Source organism: Hirundo rustica, chromosome 6, assembly GCF_015227805.2.
Source record: "Hirundo rustica isolate bHirRus1 chromosome 6, bHirRus1.pri.v3, whole genome shotgun sequence".
Classification (NCBI taxonomy): domain Eukaryota; kingdom Metazoa; phylum Chordata; class Aves; order Passeriformes; family Hirundinidae; genus Hirundo; species Hirundo rustica.
Window position 1 is genome coordinate 48,936,320 of NC_053455.1, and position 20,307 is coordinate 48,956,626.

The 20,307-nt window shown below is 44.6% G+C and overlaps 1 protein-coding gene across 1 annotated transcript in view; it reads right to left on the reverse strand.

Moving 5' to 3' along the window:
- The window catches only part of OSBPL5 (oxysterol binding protein like 5), a 192,665-nt gene extending 172,985 nt beyond the window's left edge, over positions 1-19,680 (reverse strand). The window contains exon 1 of the mRNA XM_040067124.1: positions 19,348-19,680. Within this exon, the coding sequence (XP_039923058.1) occupies positions 19,348-19,362 (15 nt within the window). The 5' untranslated portion in view covers positions 19,363-19,680. The remainder of the gene's footprint in view (positions 1-19,347) is intronic.
- Positions 19,681-20,307: the final 627 nt, after the last annotated feature.

Below are 20,307 nucleotides of genomic sequence, written 5' to 3' on the forward strand. Positions count from 1 at the left end.
CCTCAACCACAGTTCCAGAGATGCATTCAGACCACCACAAAGAGCTGCCACAGCAGATGCCATGCCCCCTGTGGCTGTGCCACAGCCACCACCCAAGAGAAGAACAACGTGTCTCCTGTGTGATCAAGCTGGACATTGGGCATCTCAATGCCCTTTGAAGAAGCAATTTCTGGACTTTCGGGACAATGGGGGTGGGAGGTCTCAAGGGTTCAAAGGGAAATTTTCAAAAAACTAAAATGTCAGCGCTTACTTGCCCAGCGTGCCGACATAAATAGGACAAATCCAAGGGGGGGAGAAAAAACTAGAAAATGCAAATGTTAAATTGAATAATCCTGCTATAACCAGTTCTACATTTCAGCAGAAGTCACCAGATATGACCCTTTCAGATCATGACGTAAGCAGACCCGATCTAACCACAGAATGTCTCCAAAAGCCTTTTAGGTTGCCACTGACAGAATCTTTGCACCTAAGTGACACAGACTGACATTTAGGTTCATTGGATCTACAAGTGCTAGGCTCCTGGCAACATGTTGCCAGTAAGTATGTCATCCTTGGGGACGCCAAGTACACACTGAGAGAGATTGAGATCCTTCCGGGTCTCGTCTCATCAAACCCTAAACAACTAGTTCTCTGGCTGTGCTGTCTGCCCACCTTTGTTTCTGCCTAAGGGGCAGATAATAGCTCAGGCAATTCCAGCACCTTACCCATTCCCTGAAAAAGACATCACAAGGAACAAACACCTTGAGGTTTGCCCCACATGAGTTATTGGGAGGGACAAACTCATAATAGGGTGTGACGTCCGTCATGGTGGGGAAGTAATAAACCTCAAAGGGGTTTTGGACACAGGCGCAGATATAATGATTGTACCGGGAAGGATGTGGCCCTCACATTGGGAACTGCAAAATGTGGCCGGGCATGTAGAAGGTATAGGGGAAATGAAATGGGCAAAACAATCAAAAAGTGTTGTGCAAATTAAGGGGCCAAATGGACAATTAGCTACACTGCGTCCATTTGTTTTAGATCATTCAGAGCCCTTGTAGGGGAGAGACCTGATGGCCCAGTGGGGGGTTACAATTGGCATTCCAGATGCCCCCCCATTTTTTCAGGCTGCGGCCACTGAAGAGCGCTCTACCCAGAAACTCAACTGGAAAATTGATTGACCAGTCTGGGTAGAGCAGCTCAGTAAAGCAAAATTGAAGGCGCTTCAGGAGCTAGTGGATGAACAGCTTAGCTAAAGGCCACGTTGTGGAAACCACGTCTCTGTGGAGTCTTTGTTATAAAAAAGGCAAACAAAGGCAAGTGGCGGCTCCTCCATGATCTCTGTCAAATTAATAATGTCATTGAGGACATGGGTTCCCTCCAACCAGGAATGCCATCCCCAGCAATGCTCCCCCAAAATTGGAATTTGGCAATGTCCTGGTTTGGGACAAATTTGGGAGAAAACCCCTGTATAGGATCCCTCTAAGGAAGCAAACCCAAGTGGCCCCTCCCTCCAACCGGTCTGGTAAAAAAAACCTCTTTGGAGAAAAAGTGGAAAAAACTATTTTACTAAACAAATGAAGTGCATACAAGTATAAAGAATGAATAATATGAAACAATAAAACCTCTCCTTCTGAAGTGAGATGGCAAATTGAGAAAGTCCTTGCCGTGGGTGTAGCTCGGCTCTCTCTCTCAGTGTCTCTCCTCAGTCCCAGTCCCTCCGGCGCTGCTGGAAAATGCCGAGGTCCAGGCCCCGGTGGGCTGCAGGTGCAGCCCCCAGTGCTCCCCTGGGTTTTCAGTCCAGAGCAGGTTTAAACAGTTCCAAGAAAAAGGAAAAAAAAAAACAGTCCAGGGAAATTCTCTGCCCTAGCTAGCTGAAACTAACTAAAAGCAAAAAAAGATCTCTGTCCTGCAGTCTCTCCAAGCCTCTGCCGAACACACCGTCCACAGAAGAATGTGGAGGAGTCAGGCAGTTTTCTCAAAACAAACTCCGCGCTTCTCCTTGCTCTTAGAACCAGTCTTAAAGGCACAGGACTCAATATACAGCACAAACAGAACAGACGATTGGGGATACAAGCATCATTAAGTTACCCTAGGACAGGCAATTATTGATATCAAAGATTGTTTTTTCCAGATCCCTCTGCACCCTGACGATGCCCCACGTTTCACCTTCTCGGTCCCTACTCTCAACCGAGAAGCCCCAAGGAAAAGATACCACTGGAAATTTCTTCCCCAAGGGATGAAAAACTCACCATCTATTTGTCAGTGGTACCTCTCTTCCCTGCTGGCCCCAGTGCGCACAGCTGTAGAAGAAGCCATCATCCTGCACTACATGGATGATGTGCTCGTGTGTGCCCCCAGTGATGATTTACTGTCCCACGTGCTTGACCTGACAATCGATTCTTTGGTTGCTACAGGGTTCAAGCTTTCAGGAGGAAAAGATTCAAAGGAGGCCACCTTGGAAGTACCTGGGTCTGGAGATTGGTAAGCGGACCATTGTGCTGCAAAAATTGGTTGTCAAAAATAACATCAGGACCTTAGCAGATGTCCAGCAGTTGTGTGGGTTCTTAAATTGGGTAAAACCTTGGCTAGGTCTGACCACTGAAGACCTAGACCCTCTCTATAATCTTTTAAAAGGGGGAGAGGAGCTAAGTTCTCCTAGGACCCTCACCCAAGAGGCAAGAGCAGCCCTAGAAAAGGTACAGGACTGTATGGCCACCAGACAGGCCAACAGGTGCAAATCAGACTTGCCATTCAAAATCATCATTTTAGGCAAATTGCCACACTTACATGGGATGATTTTTCAGTGGGAAAGAGTGGAAAAATCAAAAAAGGACAAAGACTGTAGGGATCCCCTCTTAATCATAGAGTGGGTTTTCCTCAGTCACCACCGGTCCAAAAGAATGACCAGGCCACAGGAACTGGAAGCAGAATTGGTCCGGAAAGCCAGGACCCGGATCAGGGAGTTGGCAGGATGTGATTTTGAGTGTATTCACATCCCAATTGAGATAAACTCGGGCCAAATCACAAAAGCAATGTTGGAGCACCTGATTCATGAAAATTAAGCTTTGCAGTTTGCTCTGGATAGCTACACAGGTCAAATTTCAATTCATCGGCCTGCTCACAAATTATTTAGAGAACAAATTCAGTTCAAATCATCATTAAAAAGTGTTCAGAGCAGGAGGCCTTTAAAGGCTTTAATCATTTTTACAGATGCATCTGGAACATCTCATAAATCAGTAATAACATGGAAGAATCTGTGGCGGTGTGTGTTTGTTTTATTCGTTTTATGTAAGTTTATATTGAATTTATATAATGGTTTGTTCCATGTACCCCCCGTTTCTGTGATGGTTTGTACTTGTTTACCACAAAGCGGTCTTTTGTTCGTTAAGTGTCAATCATCCCTTCCCCCTCAAACCAGGTTGTCAATCCCCTCTCTCCCCTCTTGGGCGCCCTGTCTATCACTCCAGGACCCTTCCCTGGCTTCTAGAAAGCTCCAGGGAGGGCGTCGAATGATAGGCTGGAGCCTGGGAAATCCCCTACTGCCCTTCTGTGGTTGGTTCTCGGTTCTAATGTTAACGCCCCCAGTTACACCCCTGTTCATCCCCATTGGCTGACCGGTTGTCGCCACCCCTGATCCCTCCCTAGTTTATAAGCTGTTGCACAGCTGCTCTCGGTGCTCTCTCTGGGCAGCAGGCGTAGAGTGCAGAGCTCCGTGCTCCCTCTCCCTCCAATAAACCACCTTGTACCCTGCTCAGAGGAGTCGACTCTTCTTTGGTTGCCGCGGTTGCGTATTCCATCATCGTGCCCGTCACTGGTGGTGGGAATCCAAGTTCCCACAGGGAGGAGGTGGCTTGCCCTGCCTGCCACCCCGACCTTACCACGTTGCCGCAGTGAGGAAGGCTGAGCTAGCCTGCGGCTGCGCTGGTCAGCGCTCAGAAAGGACACTGCGACAAGAATCCTCAAACTCAGCAGTGGGAAAAAGATATTGTCGCAGTGGAAGGATCACCTCAGGTAGCTGAGTTGGCTGCAGTTGTTAGAGCTTTTGAAAAGTTTCCTGAACCATTCAATTTGATCACAGATTCGGCCTACGTAGCGGGTGTAGTATCCAGAGCTGAACAAGCTGTACTGAGTGAGGTCTCCAATTCTGCACTTTTCAACTTGCTCTCAAAACTAGTAAATCTGATCTCCCACCGAGAGCAACAATTTTATGTGATGCACATCAGATCACACACCAATTTACCAGGATTCATAGCCGAGGGCAACAGAGGGGCTGATGCTCTTGCTGTGCCTGTGGAGATGGCTCCACTTCCAAACATCTTCGGACAAGCCAAAATCAGCCATCAGCTTTTTCACCAGAATGCACCAGGCCTAGTCGGCCAGTTCCACCTAACTCGGGAACAGGCTCGGGCAATTGGGTCAATGTGTCCCTCGTGCCAGCAACACGCACTCCCAGCCCTAAGTGCAGTAGCAAACCCCAGAGGATTGTGAGGTATGGCAGACGGACATGACACACATCATGTCCTTTGGTAGGCAAAGGTATGTCCATGTATCTGTAGACACCTTTTGTGGAGCTGTCTATGCCTCTGCCCACGCAGGGGAGAAGTCTAGTGATGCCATGAAACACCTAATACAGGCTTTCTCCTTCCTGGGCATCCCCAAATCAATAAAAACTGATAATGGACCCACGTACACATCCAAGGAGTTCAGAAGCTTCCTGCAGCAACGGGGAGTAGAGCACAAAACCGGCATCCCCTACTCCCCGACAGGTCAGGCCATCGTGGAAAGGACCCACCAAAATCTCAAAAGGGTCCTCAGCCAACAACATCAGGCTCTAAAACTAGAAACACCCCAAATCCAGTTGTCCAAGGCCTTGTTTACTGTGAACTTTTTAAATTGTACGTTTGAAAATCTTAACCCACCAATTGTGCGCCATTTCATAGAGAACTGCCAACTGCAGCTGAAAGCAAAGCCTCCAGTAATGGTAAAGGATCCAGCAACCAGGGAAACAGAGGGTCCTCATGATCTGATCACCTGGGGTCGTGGGTATGCCTGTGTGTCCACTCCCTCAGGTCCCAAGTGGGTGCCAGCTGGGTGGGTGAAACCTTTCATCCCTAAAACTGCAAAGCCACCTGCAGAGGCCCCACAAGTGGCCAGTGCTGCCTGGAAGAGGAGAAAGCGCCGAACCTTCTCCTTATAATTATCATTATTCCTTAACAGTGTTTTTCTAAACAGTTTGCACTAAAAGTCATTTTTCTTCTGCAACTTTAAAGGTACTCAAAGTCTGAACTTTGAGCATCTCCCACGAACTGAGCCTTCCTTCTTCTTAATTTTATAAGAAAAGGGGAATTGTTGTAATGCATTAATTTGGTTTATATTGTGTTTTATGGGATTTGTAATCTGTTTCGTGGTTTTTCCTTACTCATCTGAACCTAACTCTTCCACTCCCACTTCTCCCTGATTGGATGATGTCTTGACCCTGCCTCTGGGCCCTGCCCGCTGGGGAAAAAGCCCCCAGATGGGCGGGGCCGAGCTCTCTCTCTGGCCCAGAAAACGATCAGGGAAGATCTCCAGCCAAAGCAGGGCAGGACTGGAGAATAAAGCTATATTTTCCCCCCCAGACAAAGAGCAGGTTCTTTCTTTTGCCATCGGCGGTCGTCTAGTCTCGTGGGGTAAAACTACACCATACATCATCTTTATTTAGCTGTTGTGAGAGGTGAAGGGTCCCCCACAAGCACTGGTAAGTTGTTTCAGTGATTGATTAGCCTTTTTGTGTAAAGATTACGTTTATCTGCTTATCCTCCACCCCCAGTGCTGACTCCCAGGCAACAGAGCCTCTGACGTGCTGTCGTCTCTGATAAGAGAACCCTCAGCAGGTTGCAAAGCTGGGCAGAGGTGGATGGGGTAACTCAAGCACAACCAGCAGCACAGCCTCCAGATACCTTTCGCCTCCTGGCCATGTTGTTCTTGTAAGGCAAGCTATCTAGCCCACATTTGGGGGTGATCTAAAGCAGTTACACTGCTCCTGGTACCCAGAAACAGCCAAGGGAAGCAATTTGGGGGTTCCTACATAGCATCCTTTCGTGGCAACGTACACTGCCAATATCCACAGGCTGCAGGCAGGTGGCAGGGGAAAGGAACTCTTCCCAGTGGCAGGAGGCAAGACACACAGCTCCCAGACTGCAGTCTTTGGTAAGAATACTCCAAAAACCAGCTTCACCTGATTTCTTTCCCCATGGTACAGCTCGGGTGGTTCAAATACGTGAGGATTTGAACCCTCATCTTCTTACATCATAGCACAGTGATGTGACCCTGTAGAAACACCTTATTTTCTTCCTGCACCCACCTCCAGCTGAGCCAGGCAACCCTGGCCCAGGAATCACCTTCTGCTTTGTGCTGCCTCTGACCCACATGCCGTGTGCTGCCAGTGCTTTTGCTGCTTCTTTCCAGGTCACTGCCCTGCCTCCAAAAGCACATTCCTTTCACCTTCAAAACCTTCACAGAGTCTGATTTTAAAGAGCAGCTGTCAGCATGCACTGACCCTCAACTGACAGCAAAGCAGGCAGTGCTAAAGTTTTCCTTCCTCCTCCCAATTCCTACTCTATGTATATATTTGCAGTAATAATAAAAGCTCAGGCACCTTCCCCATCATCATTCAAGACATTATAACAGCCACAGGAAAAAGCCTTTTCCTCTCTGAGGAAACTGCTTGCTGGACATCTGCTCCCGGCTCATCCTCACTGCTGCCCAAATCAACAAGAGCCAATCAACCTCAGATAGTTACTAGAGGAGTCAAAGAAGTCATGATTTGGTTAGGTCACAGTCTGATTGCAGCTCTGAATCTGCCTAGATCCATCAAAACTCCTGATGAAATCTTTTTATCATAGCAAATGTGTTTCCAGCCAAGAATTTTTAGAGGAATATTTCTCTGCAGACCCTTTCAAGGGAAGAGCCCTCTAACATGCCTTTGCTCAGGAGGGTTTGAACATACATTGGACCCTTTTGTGTTGCACCTGACTGATCCCTATGCATGCAAAACCAGACATCCTCTCTTCAGAAGGGTACCATTTTCTTCTCCCTTCCAGAGATTCTGGGGGTGTGACCCAGCTGATACACACAGTCAATATATGGGACTCTCTCTGGAAATACAAAAACACATCTCCAGTCATTTCAGCTTTAGCAGCTGTTGAGGGTTAAGTTTCCTGTAGAATTTTTCCCCCCCACAAGTTGCTAGGAGACTAAATACTGATAGTTAAAGGGTGCTCAACCCAGACAAAGGAAGTTGATCACTTAGTTTTGGGGGAGGGAAAAAGCTCCCGGGAGCTGAGGATGGTGGGCTCACTGCTCTCGGTTTGCCGGGGAGGACAGTCGGTCGGGCGACTGGTAGCTGCCTGGAGTCCACGGTTAACGGAGGAGTCTGGTCCTGGGAATTCTATCATCTGTTGGAGCACCCAGGAATTCGGAGTTTCTTCGCTGCCCTGCTGGATTTTGGGTCAGCCCGGGTCCAGCCGCTGTGGGTTCTCCGGCACTGCTCACTTCACCTGCCAGGGCACCCCCCTGCCTGCCGAGGACAATCCACCGCTTCCAGCTCTCAGCGCTGGAGCTTCCACCGTTTGCCCCCGGGGTTCTTGGTTCTGCTTTATTATTATTATAATTGCTGTTGTTGTTTGTCTGTCCTGTTATAGTTACTAGTAAAGGACTGTTATTCCTTTCCCTATAGCTCTGACTAAAAAGTTTTTTTAATCTTCCAATTTATAATAACACAGAAGGAAGGATTTAATTCCTCATTCCTAGAGAGGCCTGTCTCTCCCTAGCAGACACCTGTCTTTTCAAACCGGGACAGCAGCTCAGATAAATCTTACTCTGCATCCAGCCATGAACTGGACAGAAATGCCTTTTTCAGAGGAAGATGGTGAGCTTGGCAAACCACATCCTCCTGCACCATGAGGGACACGAGATGACCAAATCCCAGGCTGGCAGAACAAGCAGCATCAAAGTAGAAAGCTGCACATATCCTGCCGTCGATTTTTTGATGGGTGAACTTGGGGCCAAGCTGGATGGGCTTGCCTCAGCCTTGCACTGCACTCTGGGCAGCCTGTCACACCTCCAGACTGGTGATACATTCTCAGCACTGGCCCTTGGTCTGATTTTCCTGTCATTTCCCTGGGCCAGTACTCTAACATCTGACCACAAATGCCTCCTTTACCACATGGAAATAGCTGCTAACATTATACATAGAGTTAGTCTTGCATATTTGCTACTTATACTTAAGGAAATGAGGAAAAAAATAAAGGGGGTTTTACATATATTGCCAAATCAAAAATGTCTTTTGTTTCTTATGGAGAGGCAAAGGACAATCCATATTCAATGCTACACTGTATCCCTTAGGAAACCCTATTTTATTCTTGCATAATTTTGTGGAAGGAAATTGCTTTAAGTTCGAAATGGCCCAACTCTCTGCTGCAGAAAAATGGTAACTAACTTCTCTGTGAAGTATTTACCTACAGTTGAATGAAGCTGAAATGGCACTTGTCCTTGACAGTGACCAGGAGATGTCATTGGTACCTTCCACAGGGCTGGATACCCACCAGGTGGTGAACTCAGCTGGCTTTGGCAGCACCCACAAATGATGCCATGTAAAAGTTCTGCCTCAGCCTGAGGTTGGTTTTTTTTCCTAAGCTTAAGATATTTCTCTTATTTTGAGGACAAGGACAGCTTGCCCCAGCTAACAGGTCAGGATGACCTTAAGGATGCCCTTAAGAGTTTCTTTTCTTTTAAGTGAAGTGGCCCTGCAAATGCCTTATTAAAGTGGCATCAATTTAGCAGTGGTTTTTCGCAGTAGAATTTTGTATTTCAGTTTCCCATGTGGGATAAGTATTTCTGGTTTGTGCTCAAGGAGGAGGAGGCAGTTAAAAAAAAAAAAGAGTGAACTGAATATTCATGAGCAGGATAAAGTAACATCCTTCTCTTGAAGCAACAATACCAAACAATTTTTAGTGGGATTTGACTTCATCTCATATAATCTCAATAGGTTACTATAGAATGGGATTTTTTAAAAAAATCCAAGGTATATTTTTTTAAAAAAACCTTTCTCTTAGTTTTTCCTGAATTTGTTATACTCTTTCTGGTTGAGAAAAAAAAACAAACAAAAACGAAAACAAACAAACAAAAAAACACCAAAAAACCCCCACCCAGTAATATATCAAGTCTCAGTAATAAAGATATTCCAGTACTGGGGGAAAATTAGTTTCATTTTTTGGAGTTTGAGTTCATTAAAAAGACAGTTCTTCCCTGAGAAATTTGGCAGCCTATCTTTGAGCAGAGGGATTATAATATCACAAACATTATGCTTGCTTTTCTGGCCACACTGATGATGTCTCCACAGATTTGCTTTGTTGAAAGCAAATGTAAGATACACAAAAGGGACCACACTCCTTTCCTGGTTAACTACCACAGCCACTTCTTCTCTCTAAACACTGCGACAGGGTGTCTTGCCAGGAGAAGTGATCAAGCCCAGGAAGATTCTGTGCACTGATGCAGCACCTACCTCCCTATCTCCCCACAGACCACCTAATAGGTCTTGTACTTCCAAACATCTCTCCTGCAGTGTACCCTCTTACTCCTTTCTATATACACCAATCACCAGAGGCTCTGGAGGATCATGAACTTGGTGATTCCAAACACAACCTTGCCAACAACCCCGTGCATGCCCCATGCCACAGCCTTCCTCTCAAACTTGTCATAATCTATTTGCCTTTGAGAGTTGTCCCCCCTCTGCTGAATTTTGCTGCAATGTTAGTGCTTCATGGACAACAGAATCACAGAATGGCTGAGGACAGAAGGGACCTCTGGAGGTCATCCAGAGCCCCAGTCATACCCTGCCATGGTTCTACAAACAGCTAGAGGGTCCCTGCAGCCATGGACAAAGGAAGCTCTGCAGCAGTCACCTTCTTGTGTGTGCAACTTAACATAAGTTTTCTGATTCATGAATCCATTGGCTGGTTTATGCTGTCTTTTTAGGAAACATCTCAGGGCTTTTCCTTTTGCATAAGGATTGCATAAGCTCCAACTTCCTAGGAAACTGGGCTAAAAAAAAATTCAAAGCATATTAAGTGTCACAGCTAAGATTAGAGCTTGCAGGCAGGGATATGTAAACAAAATGTGTGCTATGAAAGAAGCAACAGTGTAACTGAACCCAGCTGGCTCCTTGTGAGCTCCTGAGAATCTTCCACAGATTTTAGGCATTTGATGGACTCTCTAGGATGCAGAGGGAATGAGGAATGAGGAATGAGCAAATCTTAGGTTTAGTATCAGAATAAACAGACTCTGGGCACAGAAGAACTGAAGGACTTGCTCTGATTTACAGGCACTGTCACATCCTATGTTAATTAATTTCATTAACAGGCCTGATATCAATCTTTCATTACTAAAGGAAAGTGTCAGAAACAGCAGAAATTGCTCTCATTACACACCTGCTCCACCTAGACTGATAAATACTCTGCTCCAATGGTGGCAGGATTGCCAGTGGCAGGAGAGCAGCTGCACCCCTCACTATGCTGGCAAAATGAGCTTCCTTACAGCAAAGGCAATGTACTGTGAAGTTGCGTGTGAGGACCTGTGCTTTTAAGGATAAGGAACACTGCACAGCAGCCAGCTGACCTACATTTACAGCTGAAGATGTAAAGCTGACCCACAGGGACTTCTGTCTGACCTACAAACACAGAAGGAGTGCTACTCAAGCAGACCATGTCTTTTAAAACTATAAAGTGAGCAGGAACAGCAGCATGGGGACAGGCTTTTCCTGCTCTCATGTGTAAGATGCAGACCAGTTCAATATACCATGGTAAGCCACTACCAGTAGGGAAGTACTTCCCAAGATAACTTCTATGGCCTCAGTATGCCTTGCTGCAGGGAGAAAAGCCAAGTTTTGCTACGTGGAGGCAAGCAGAGTGAGCAGTGAGACAGCAGCCTGGGCTAAGCTTAGCAAACCAGGCCCTGGGGCCCCACTGCAGGCAGCAAAGCTGCAGCAAAGCCAGTGCTGCTGTGCGGTCTCTGCTGCCAAGCTCACGGCATCAAAGCTCACACAAGGAGCAACACCGAGCCACAGACAGAGCTCACTGCGTGAGCAAGGGTAACCTTCAAAAACCAAAGGGGACAAACAGTGCATTCTTGGGTTACTAGGCCATAAAGAGAGAAGAGGAAGAGAGAGAGGCACAAAACTCCCCAGGCACAGTGGTGATAGTTGCATTAGCAGAAGGGAATCACACATACTTGGGACGAGGTTTTTAACCCCCACCAAAGAAAGTAGCTCTGTCGAGATCAGCACAATGCTGCTCCACAGTGTATGAGGAACTCCCCAATGGCATAAACCAGACTTTAGGAAAAACAGGCTCCCAGTTAATTTGCTGATTCTTTCTCCCAAAACACTGATTTTTCTTGAACAGAGCATTCCCTGTCCCACTGTGGAGCTGCAAGGTCACATGACAGCTACGGAGTATATGAGCTCTTTTTCCACTCCTACAGTGGCAAATGAAGGATGTGAAAGAAAACCTGAAGGTTACTACAAGGCAAAATCACATATCCTAAGCCCACCTATTAAAGACAGACTGTAAGTGTTAATTAAGCTACCTCGCCTATAGTTAAATTACATCACACCATTTCATCCCTGAATGACAGTTCTATACTTTGGAATTTTATGAGACAAAACCAGAGCAAGGAATTGCTCTGCTGGGCTCTGTAAATGTATGTAAATAACCACAGAAGGAAACAATCATTAATATAGCCACATCTCCCAGATTACTCAGTATTAATTTCCTCTTCGTTTCATTTTGCAGAAATCTAACCATCTTTTATCAAAACTTCACACAGACAAGACTTTTCCTGGGACTATCCAAAGGCCTGCTGCAGATGCAATAACCTGGGAGCCAGTGAGGCTTATCTGCAGCATGAAGCAGGAACTGACTGCTGAGACACAGCCACGTGTCTAACTTGCAAATCAGAGCTTGTGTTGGTGCAAGTTGCTGCAGTGGGTGTCTATATTTGTCACACACTTGACTGGGTCATGTTTGTTACCTTGGTTCTCAGGTAGAAGTCACCTCCATGTCAGATCTTCATGGCATTTCTCTGACACCCAGATGGAAAGTGTGATGCCCATTTATTGGAGCCAATGCGGGACATCAGCTTGAACACAAACCATTCATGTTTTCATGCATCATGTCTGGCTGGGTTCTTCTACCCAGCCAGAGCCTTGTACCATAAAAGAGGGGTAAGAAGTTAAATACTTCCTCTTTTTTTTTATATTAAACATTGGTGTCCACCATATTAAATAAGGTCAAGAGGAATGAGGTTTGGTTTGCAGACCAAACAGGAATATTTAATATAAAAACCTAATGTGCTGTGATAAAACGCCTTGAGGAAATTCCTGTTTCCTGTATCATGGGTTCTGGAAAATTATTCAAATCACAGAATCATGGAATCATAGAATATCCTGAGTTGGAAGGTATCCACAAAGACTGTTGAGTCCAACTCCTGGCCCTGCACAGAACAAGGGCTCACTCTTCCTTTCCTGAGACAAGTTCATTTTCCTACCATGCTTTTTTTCAAGCACAATCTTTTCTATTACAAAGGTTGAAGCAATTACCCATGACTGTCCTTGACCAATCTTATCAGTTCAGCAAGTCAGTTCCAAATTTTACTCCTCACAAATTTTAGCAAGTTCATGATCAGCAATGCTTTCTGGCCAAAGTTAGGCAAATTTTACTTGTGGGAAATAGACATTTCTATTCATTCAAGGCAGATGGACTAGAAAAACATTTCAAAAGTGATTACAGGATTCAACATCATAAGCCCCTAAACCACTTTTAAAAGCTAGAAGGTCAAAGGCTTAAAAGCTACTTCTGACAACTTTTAAATATTTTACCCTAATCTTGAGCTACAGCAATTTACAAGAACCTGAGGAGATGACAGATCATTCCAGTAAGGAACCTCATTTTTGTTAGCAACCATCTCCTCTAAGAACAGAGATATTGACCAGCGTACATTCCATGTGGCAAATTACATATACATTAAAACCTATACAGTCATTTGGATCTGTGAAACATTGCAGAACTCTCTCAAGGGAAAACAAAATAACACTTCTGTAGTCTAGCCTGAAAATTACAGGCCTGTAACATCACCTAGAGTGTTTCCCTTAAAAAACCTAAGAAGACAACTGAAAAGAGAAGCCAGGTATGCTGGGAAAACATTTTCTATATTAGCACTAAAGCAGCAAATTAAGTGATTTCACAACATTTAAAGTGCTCCCATTCCCACACCCCGCCCTCGCTCCAATTTCAGCTACCTATGAGGAAAGCAATTTTTTCAACTTTGTGCCTTGCGTTAGCTCTCCATTGTGAGAGCCTATCTTAGCCTAGATTCCCACAAATTGCCACATTTTAATGGCTTCTTCACCAAAGGAGCAATGCCCATCTGGACACACTTAGCCAGCCAGGTTTCATCAAACATTTGACATGATGTTTGGTACAGAAATGCATCATCTGCTTTGGGGTTTAAGCCTTCATATTGTGCCCATCTTTTGCAAAAGGTTAAGGAGACACAAGTCTTTGCTTATACGGGATCATGGGTGAGTGAGTCTGTGCAGTTTTGCCATTTGCCACTGTCAAAGTAGAAGCTGAAACTACTGTGGGGGTGCTGACAGTGTTGCAGCTGTGAGTGGCCACAGGTTGCTGTCTTACTGATGAAACTTTCCCAAGGAGAGTCCAACAGGCTTTCCCTTCCCCCTGCTTCCACTCTGCATCTCCTTATCCCTGGAAGGTTCACATAACACTGTGAGGAAGGAAACCTCTCTTGTATGGGGAAGTAGAAGTGTACATCCACACATGCTTTGTAAACACTTCAGTTCACATTAAAGGCACAAGCTATGCATAATCATCATCAGTTTTTGGTAGGAACATCCAGAAAGGTCCCAAACACTGTCTGCCCACTAAGATCAAAGTGGCTACAAGAGCTACACCATAAGGGAGGATATGAGCTGCCCTGGAGAGGTCCTGTCACCTATACATCTGTTGTGACTGTGGGTGTAGAAAACCTAGCTCATTTCCTCGCAGACTGCAGTGCTCTGCAGATACTAATGAGCAGACTTCAGCAAGCTTTGTTTTCTAAGATGATATTTCCATGGAGCTTTTCCAGCTGGTGTCCTGGCTATGGATTTCAGTTTTGCTTCTAAAAGGTATGATAAATATTGTGATTAAAAGTAAATAGGTTGTCTTTATTCTAAGGGATGTGTGTATCAGGCTGGTGGGTTTTTTGGTGATGCATATTTCTGACACACAGAGAAATTCTAATTTTGCTTTGCGTTGCTTACTAAATTTCTTCTCTGGTTAGTTTTTATCTATCCCTGCATACCAGGCACCCTGGAATCGGGATTGTGCACCATGGAAAAGCCATCCTCACATATTCTGTGAAAGAATGGAATTTTCTAGTGGGAAAAGAGCTTTCCTGGCTTTATCTGGTGTGATATGGAACGTGAGGAGGTTGCTGGCTCTACTGCTGAGGTGGGTGCAGCATGCTCCAAGCCTTCAGACTGGAAAACTCTGAGCTACCTAGGGTACCTACTCCTGGCAGTGAACATTCCCTTACTCAAGACAGTATTTTGCTCAGAAACCCCAGATCAAATGTTAGGTCCTGTATTCCTTGAAAAATAAATGCCTTATTGTTGCAGAAGCTGCAGAGCATGTGACAAAAGGATGCCATATGGGCCACTTATTAACAATGAAAAATGGATGCACCATTTGTCAGGCTGTAATTGAAACGGAAGAACAATTCCTGTTTTCACTCCCACTGTTGAACTGACTATCTGTATCATAGAGCCTAAACAGTTTCTTGCCTTATTACTCTGAGCAGGAATCCACAGCACATTAGATTTACACATGGATATTGAGAGTAAATATTTCATGTTATGATTCAATGCTGGTATATATGTTAGCATATTGCCGGCCAGCTTCCTACTTACATACATGTTTTAATGAGATGAAGTTTATATACATATACAGAAATACAAATAAGATCACTGCAGACAGTTTACATGTCATTCTGAATTCCAAGTGTTTTAAAATACTACCGCAATTTGCAAGTCCACATTCTAAATGAACATGGTGTAAGAGCATTGCATAGAAGCTATTTTAAACTGTCAAAATACAAATCAATGTATTTCCACTTTCTTAACACAAGTCTTAATCTAAAAACCAAACATTTCCAGATGCTTTTTAAGTCAAAGATTCATAGTTTTCTCTTGGTTTCATTTCTACAGAATTGCCAAATATAATCATGAACAAAGATCACAAGCTTTATATTTTTAGGTGCCTCCTCTTTCTACTTTTCTCCATTTTGTCCCCTCAAAGTAAAATGTCTAAAATGTCTTGCCCTTCTCTTTTAACTACTCCAGCAAAACTGAGAAACCTGCAACATTTACAAGGCTGAGGGAGGCAATTGGGGTGCAAAGCACCACACCAGACTAACAGCAGAACAGGAAAAAAAATCTGCTGTTTATTTTTGAGGCTGGCTGCAGTCATGGCCCTCTCTCTGCTACAATTCATCCCATGTGACTGATTCTCATCCCCTGCCCTGTCACAGGGCCCTGAGCCACCTTTGCTTCCCTGGGACTGCTCACAGAGACCACCAACAGCTCAGGCACAAGGAGCACTCCTTGGGTGTCCATTCCACTGGTGCCCAAAGTGAGGCCACCTCTACCTTTGACTTGACAGTGACAGAAATCCCCAACATCTTGCATGTTGTGACACGTAGAGTGATGGTAGAGGCTCAAAAACAAATAGGCAGCCTGTATTCAGCTCATTTATGATTGCTATTTTGCTGGAACACACCAGCAGCACATCAGTAACAGGGTTTCAAAAAGCCCTTTGAAAAATCAAGAGAATCACTCATTCTCCTCCAAATAAATTGCATCCTACTTGTGGGAAATTATTAGTAAAGGTAAGAAGATTTTCAGAAGCTGTAAAAGCAGGCCTCAGCAACAGAAAGAACAGATAACTTAGAGTTATCTGCAGCTGCAGAGTCTGAAAGAAGATAAGATACAATGATACAGTAAGCAAGGACATGAAACAATAGTTTGAGTTTTTAGACTTGGCTAGAATAGACCTTAAGACTGCAGAAAAATATGCTTAGCAAGATAGTAGAAGATTTTAAGCTTAATAATGGAATATTGTGTATTGTTAAAAAAAAGCATACAAGCAAGCATTGTTTGAAGCAGGTGTACGTGTGCTTTTAGTGATTGTTAGAACAATTGTGTTTAAGGTTTAGCAATATGCTATTGGCTGGAAAAGTTTAAAACGCCCTGTAACAAAGAGATCTTTGGCAACTGCTGGCAAGATGTGAGCTGTTGCCATCTTTCAATTGTCTCAATCTGCCATGAAACTGATATTGCAATAAAGTCTCGAGGAACCTCTTCCAGTGGTCCCGTCCCATTTGTGCCACAAGCCAACACCCTGCCTAGTGGCAAAGCTCCATTTCTGCCATGGGTTACCTTCAATCCATCTCATTTAAATCTAAAACTAGCAAAATTCACATCTTCACGTGCAGTTTCCTCCCCTTCTATTTCCCTTTTCAGTATTACAATTGTAACAGCCATAGATTACAACTTCACAGATGCATGTCTGACATTAATACAAAAAACTTCTCCGGGAGGACGAACAGGTACTGAGCTGGTATGTCAATACTATGTTTTTCACATTTGTTAAACTTAAATCTTAACATGAAATAAGCTCTAATTCAGATTCCACAAGAAAATCCCAGGAAATCACAAACACATCTATAAAACTAGGTATAAAATGGCCTCATCTTCCATATAATGACAGAGCCTGTGCTTTCTAGAAGGATGTTTGAAATCCAATGAATATGAATGTCAGCTTTCCATGGCTCCCTTGGAAGCCTCAGCCAGCAAGAACAGGAGCAGGAATGGTACAGAAACACAGGAACAAACAAAAACATAGTTTAGACTATTTACAGCACCAAATAAATGTGTAGAAGACATTTAGAACCAAATTTTTTCAATGCTACCTGGCACAAAAGTCATACTAAACCATTTGCCACATCAATTCTCATTAATAAAAGGTCCTACTTCACTCTCATTGCCATGGGTGCTAACAGGGCCACATAACTTCATGGACTACTGTCCTAGGGTCCTTTATGATGCTTGTATCCCCGATCATCTGCTCTGCTTGTGCTGTGTATTGAGTTCTGTGCCTTTAAGACTGGTTCTGGGAGCAAAGGGGGAGCAAAAAGAAGCTTGGAGTTTGTTCTGAGAAAACTGCCTGAGTCCTCCACATTCTTCTCTGGACGGGGTGTTCGGCTGAGTTTGGAGAGACTACAGGACAGAGATCTTTTTGCTTTTAGTTAGTTTTAGCTAGCTAGGGCAGAGAAGTTCCCTGTATTTTTATTTTTTTTTCCTTTTTTCCTGTAACTGTTTAAACCTGCTCTGGACTGAAAATTCAGGGGAGCAGTGGGAGCTTGCACCTGTGGCCCACCAGGGCCTGGACCTCGGCATTTTCCAGCAGCACCTGAGGGACTGGGACTGATGAGAGACTGAGAGAGAGCCGAGCTACACCCACGGCAAGAACTTTCTCAATTTGCCATCTCACTCCAGAACGAGAAGTTCTATTGTTTCATGTTATTCATTCTTTGTACTTACAGGCACTTTGTTTGTTAAGTAAAATAGTTTTTCCACTTTTCTCCTAGGAAGTTCTTTCACAGACTAGTTGGGGGTGGGGCAGTTTGGGTTTGCTTCTCAGAGGGACCCCATTCAGGGGTTTTCTCCCAAATTTGCCCTAAACCAAGACAACTACTATTCCACTTGTCATGGGAAGCAGTTCAACAAATTATTTCCTTCTGAGCTGAAACAGAGATGGAATTGTACCAAATGAGGTCTCCCCTCTTCCCCACTTGGACATAATGGGGAGACTCCTCCTTACACCTACAGCTACCAATCAATGCTCATGTCTCTCCTGCACCTACAGACTTGGCCCTCCCACTCTGTTCTCTTCCCAGAGTACTCAAAACGTAACTGGTGCAGGTGATTTCAAGAGGCTATAGCCAGCCCTGTGCCATCCATTTCTGACTCCCTAAGGAGCCCACTGCATCCCAGGCCAGTATGGTACTGCAGAGCTATTTCAGCCAAGGCAAATCATGAAGCTACTCAGGTCCTCAGGAAGAATAATGAAGAGAAGCATCATTGCCATCAACAGTTGTGGTACACACAGCCCAAGAGGATGCAAAGTTCTAGCTTGGGAAATCTTTGGGGACTGTGTATAGCTTCACTCAGATTTAATTTAATACTTTGTCTTAGCTCTGAGGAAGATATATTGTCCCTGCACTATGTTCAGCAGGGATCTGTTTGCAGAAAACACTGACACTCCACTTCCTGCACCACCTCTCCTGAAAAAAAACCCTATAAAATATTAGAGAGAAGTATTTTGACCAAGTACAGTGACAAAATGTTGTTTCCCAAAGCTGTCAAAAATACACATTTTCAAACTCCACTCTGAGTCTCAGGGGCACTGCAGGTTGCTAGAGTGAAACTCAGGTTATTCAGTCTTAGTTTTGAAGCAGCAGGTATGATGCACTCTCAGGATTAGCTGCATCTTTGTACATTATAGGACTGCTGCAGTCTAAAAAGCTGCATTCCTTCATTCTGTTCCAGTACTGCTGGTCAGCCATCAGCTCCTTAGGTAGCAATATTTTTGGGGGCTCTTCAGAAATGTTTATCTGTAGAGCTGTTTGCAACTGATGCAGGTGCAATGCAGCATCCTGCCACTTTGAGCACCACACGCTTTGGGGGCTACATTAAAAACATTCCCTTCCTTTGCTCTGCCCTATTTTTTCTCTGTGGCAAAGCACAACTTGCAAAATGATCCATAACACCAAACTTCACAGAAGTTACCCTTAAAAAAGAAAGGGCACGATTAATCAGCAATTTTTAGAAGACTTGAGCAAATATTAGCGAGCAGCTCTGGTATTTTGAGTTTCCATTAGCAAATAATAAAACCGAAGAAAACATTTTAACATCAACATCTTGCAGCTGCATTTTGCTCTCTCATAGCTAAAAGCTTAAATCAATGTGTTGCAGCACAGAAAGTATAACCAGAGTAGGACACAAACGCAATGTTTTAATTTAGACTATTGCAACAGTTAATTGAGCATTTTGTGACAACAAGCCATTTACCAAGTAAATTTTCACATAATTAAGCAGCAAACAAGACACAGTCCACAGGAGCCGCACATTTAATTGTGTCAGCAATTAGATAATAAAGCACTTTACGCATATAGACGTGGTTATAGGACCTGTCTCTCTATACTCACCGTGCAGCAAGGCATGGGTGTTACGTTGGTCTCAAAACAATTGCTTTAGAGCCTCAGGCAGAGCAACCTTCCTCTCACTCTCATCTCAGGCAAGTCAGTGTTTCTGGAAGGTGGCCAGGCAAGATCAGATTCATCAGCCAATAAAATTGTCTAAAGCTGCTGTTCCACAGGAGACCGTTCCTCTGGCTGCAGCCTCAGGAGCAGCCAATAAAGGAGAAAATCAGCATCAGAGTGCGGGAGAGCATTTTGCCCCATGCTAAGGGTCTGCTCTCCAAAAATCCAGCTCCCCCCTGCCTGTGCTGCTGTACACAGTCATCCTGCATGAAAAACAACTTGCACTTGGCTTGCCTGGCTAAAATAGATGCACAGCTATTCTGAACACTGACAAGGGTAAAGGAATCAGTCAGGCAGGTGTCTCAGGAGCTGGGAAGCAATACAGTGGCATTCAGAGCCATGGATTCATGCTGCTAGAGGGGTACCAAAGCAGACCTAGCTTTTCACTGGGGCACTGGTAATTGCTGCTCACACAACGTTGCTTCACTCGAAGACAGACAGTTCATGGTGGGCAATGTGGAGACTGTGAAAACCTTACCACTAATTTATCTTCCAGAGTTGGACCTGCTGCAGTGGCTGCAGGAAGCCATCCTGTCCTCAGCCCCACGTGCTTGTCCTGGACTTTGTTGCCATTCAGAGGAGCCCTTGATTTCACCCTGCCAGTCCTACAGCAGCAGAAAAATAGGCCAGTGTGCAACAACGCTTCACAGAGGAGCTGTCTGACATCCTGGGATCCTTAGGGCTTGCCTTTCCTTGGAAAAACAAAACAAAAAAACAGTCCCCCCACCCCCCCCCCCCCCAAAAAAAAAAAAAAAAAAAAAAAAATCAGTCTTACTCTGTGTTATCTAACCAACAGTAAATCTTAAAGGTGACAAGGCATTTGTGACAGCTATGCATGGAAGCAAG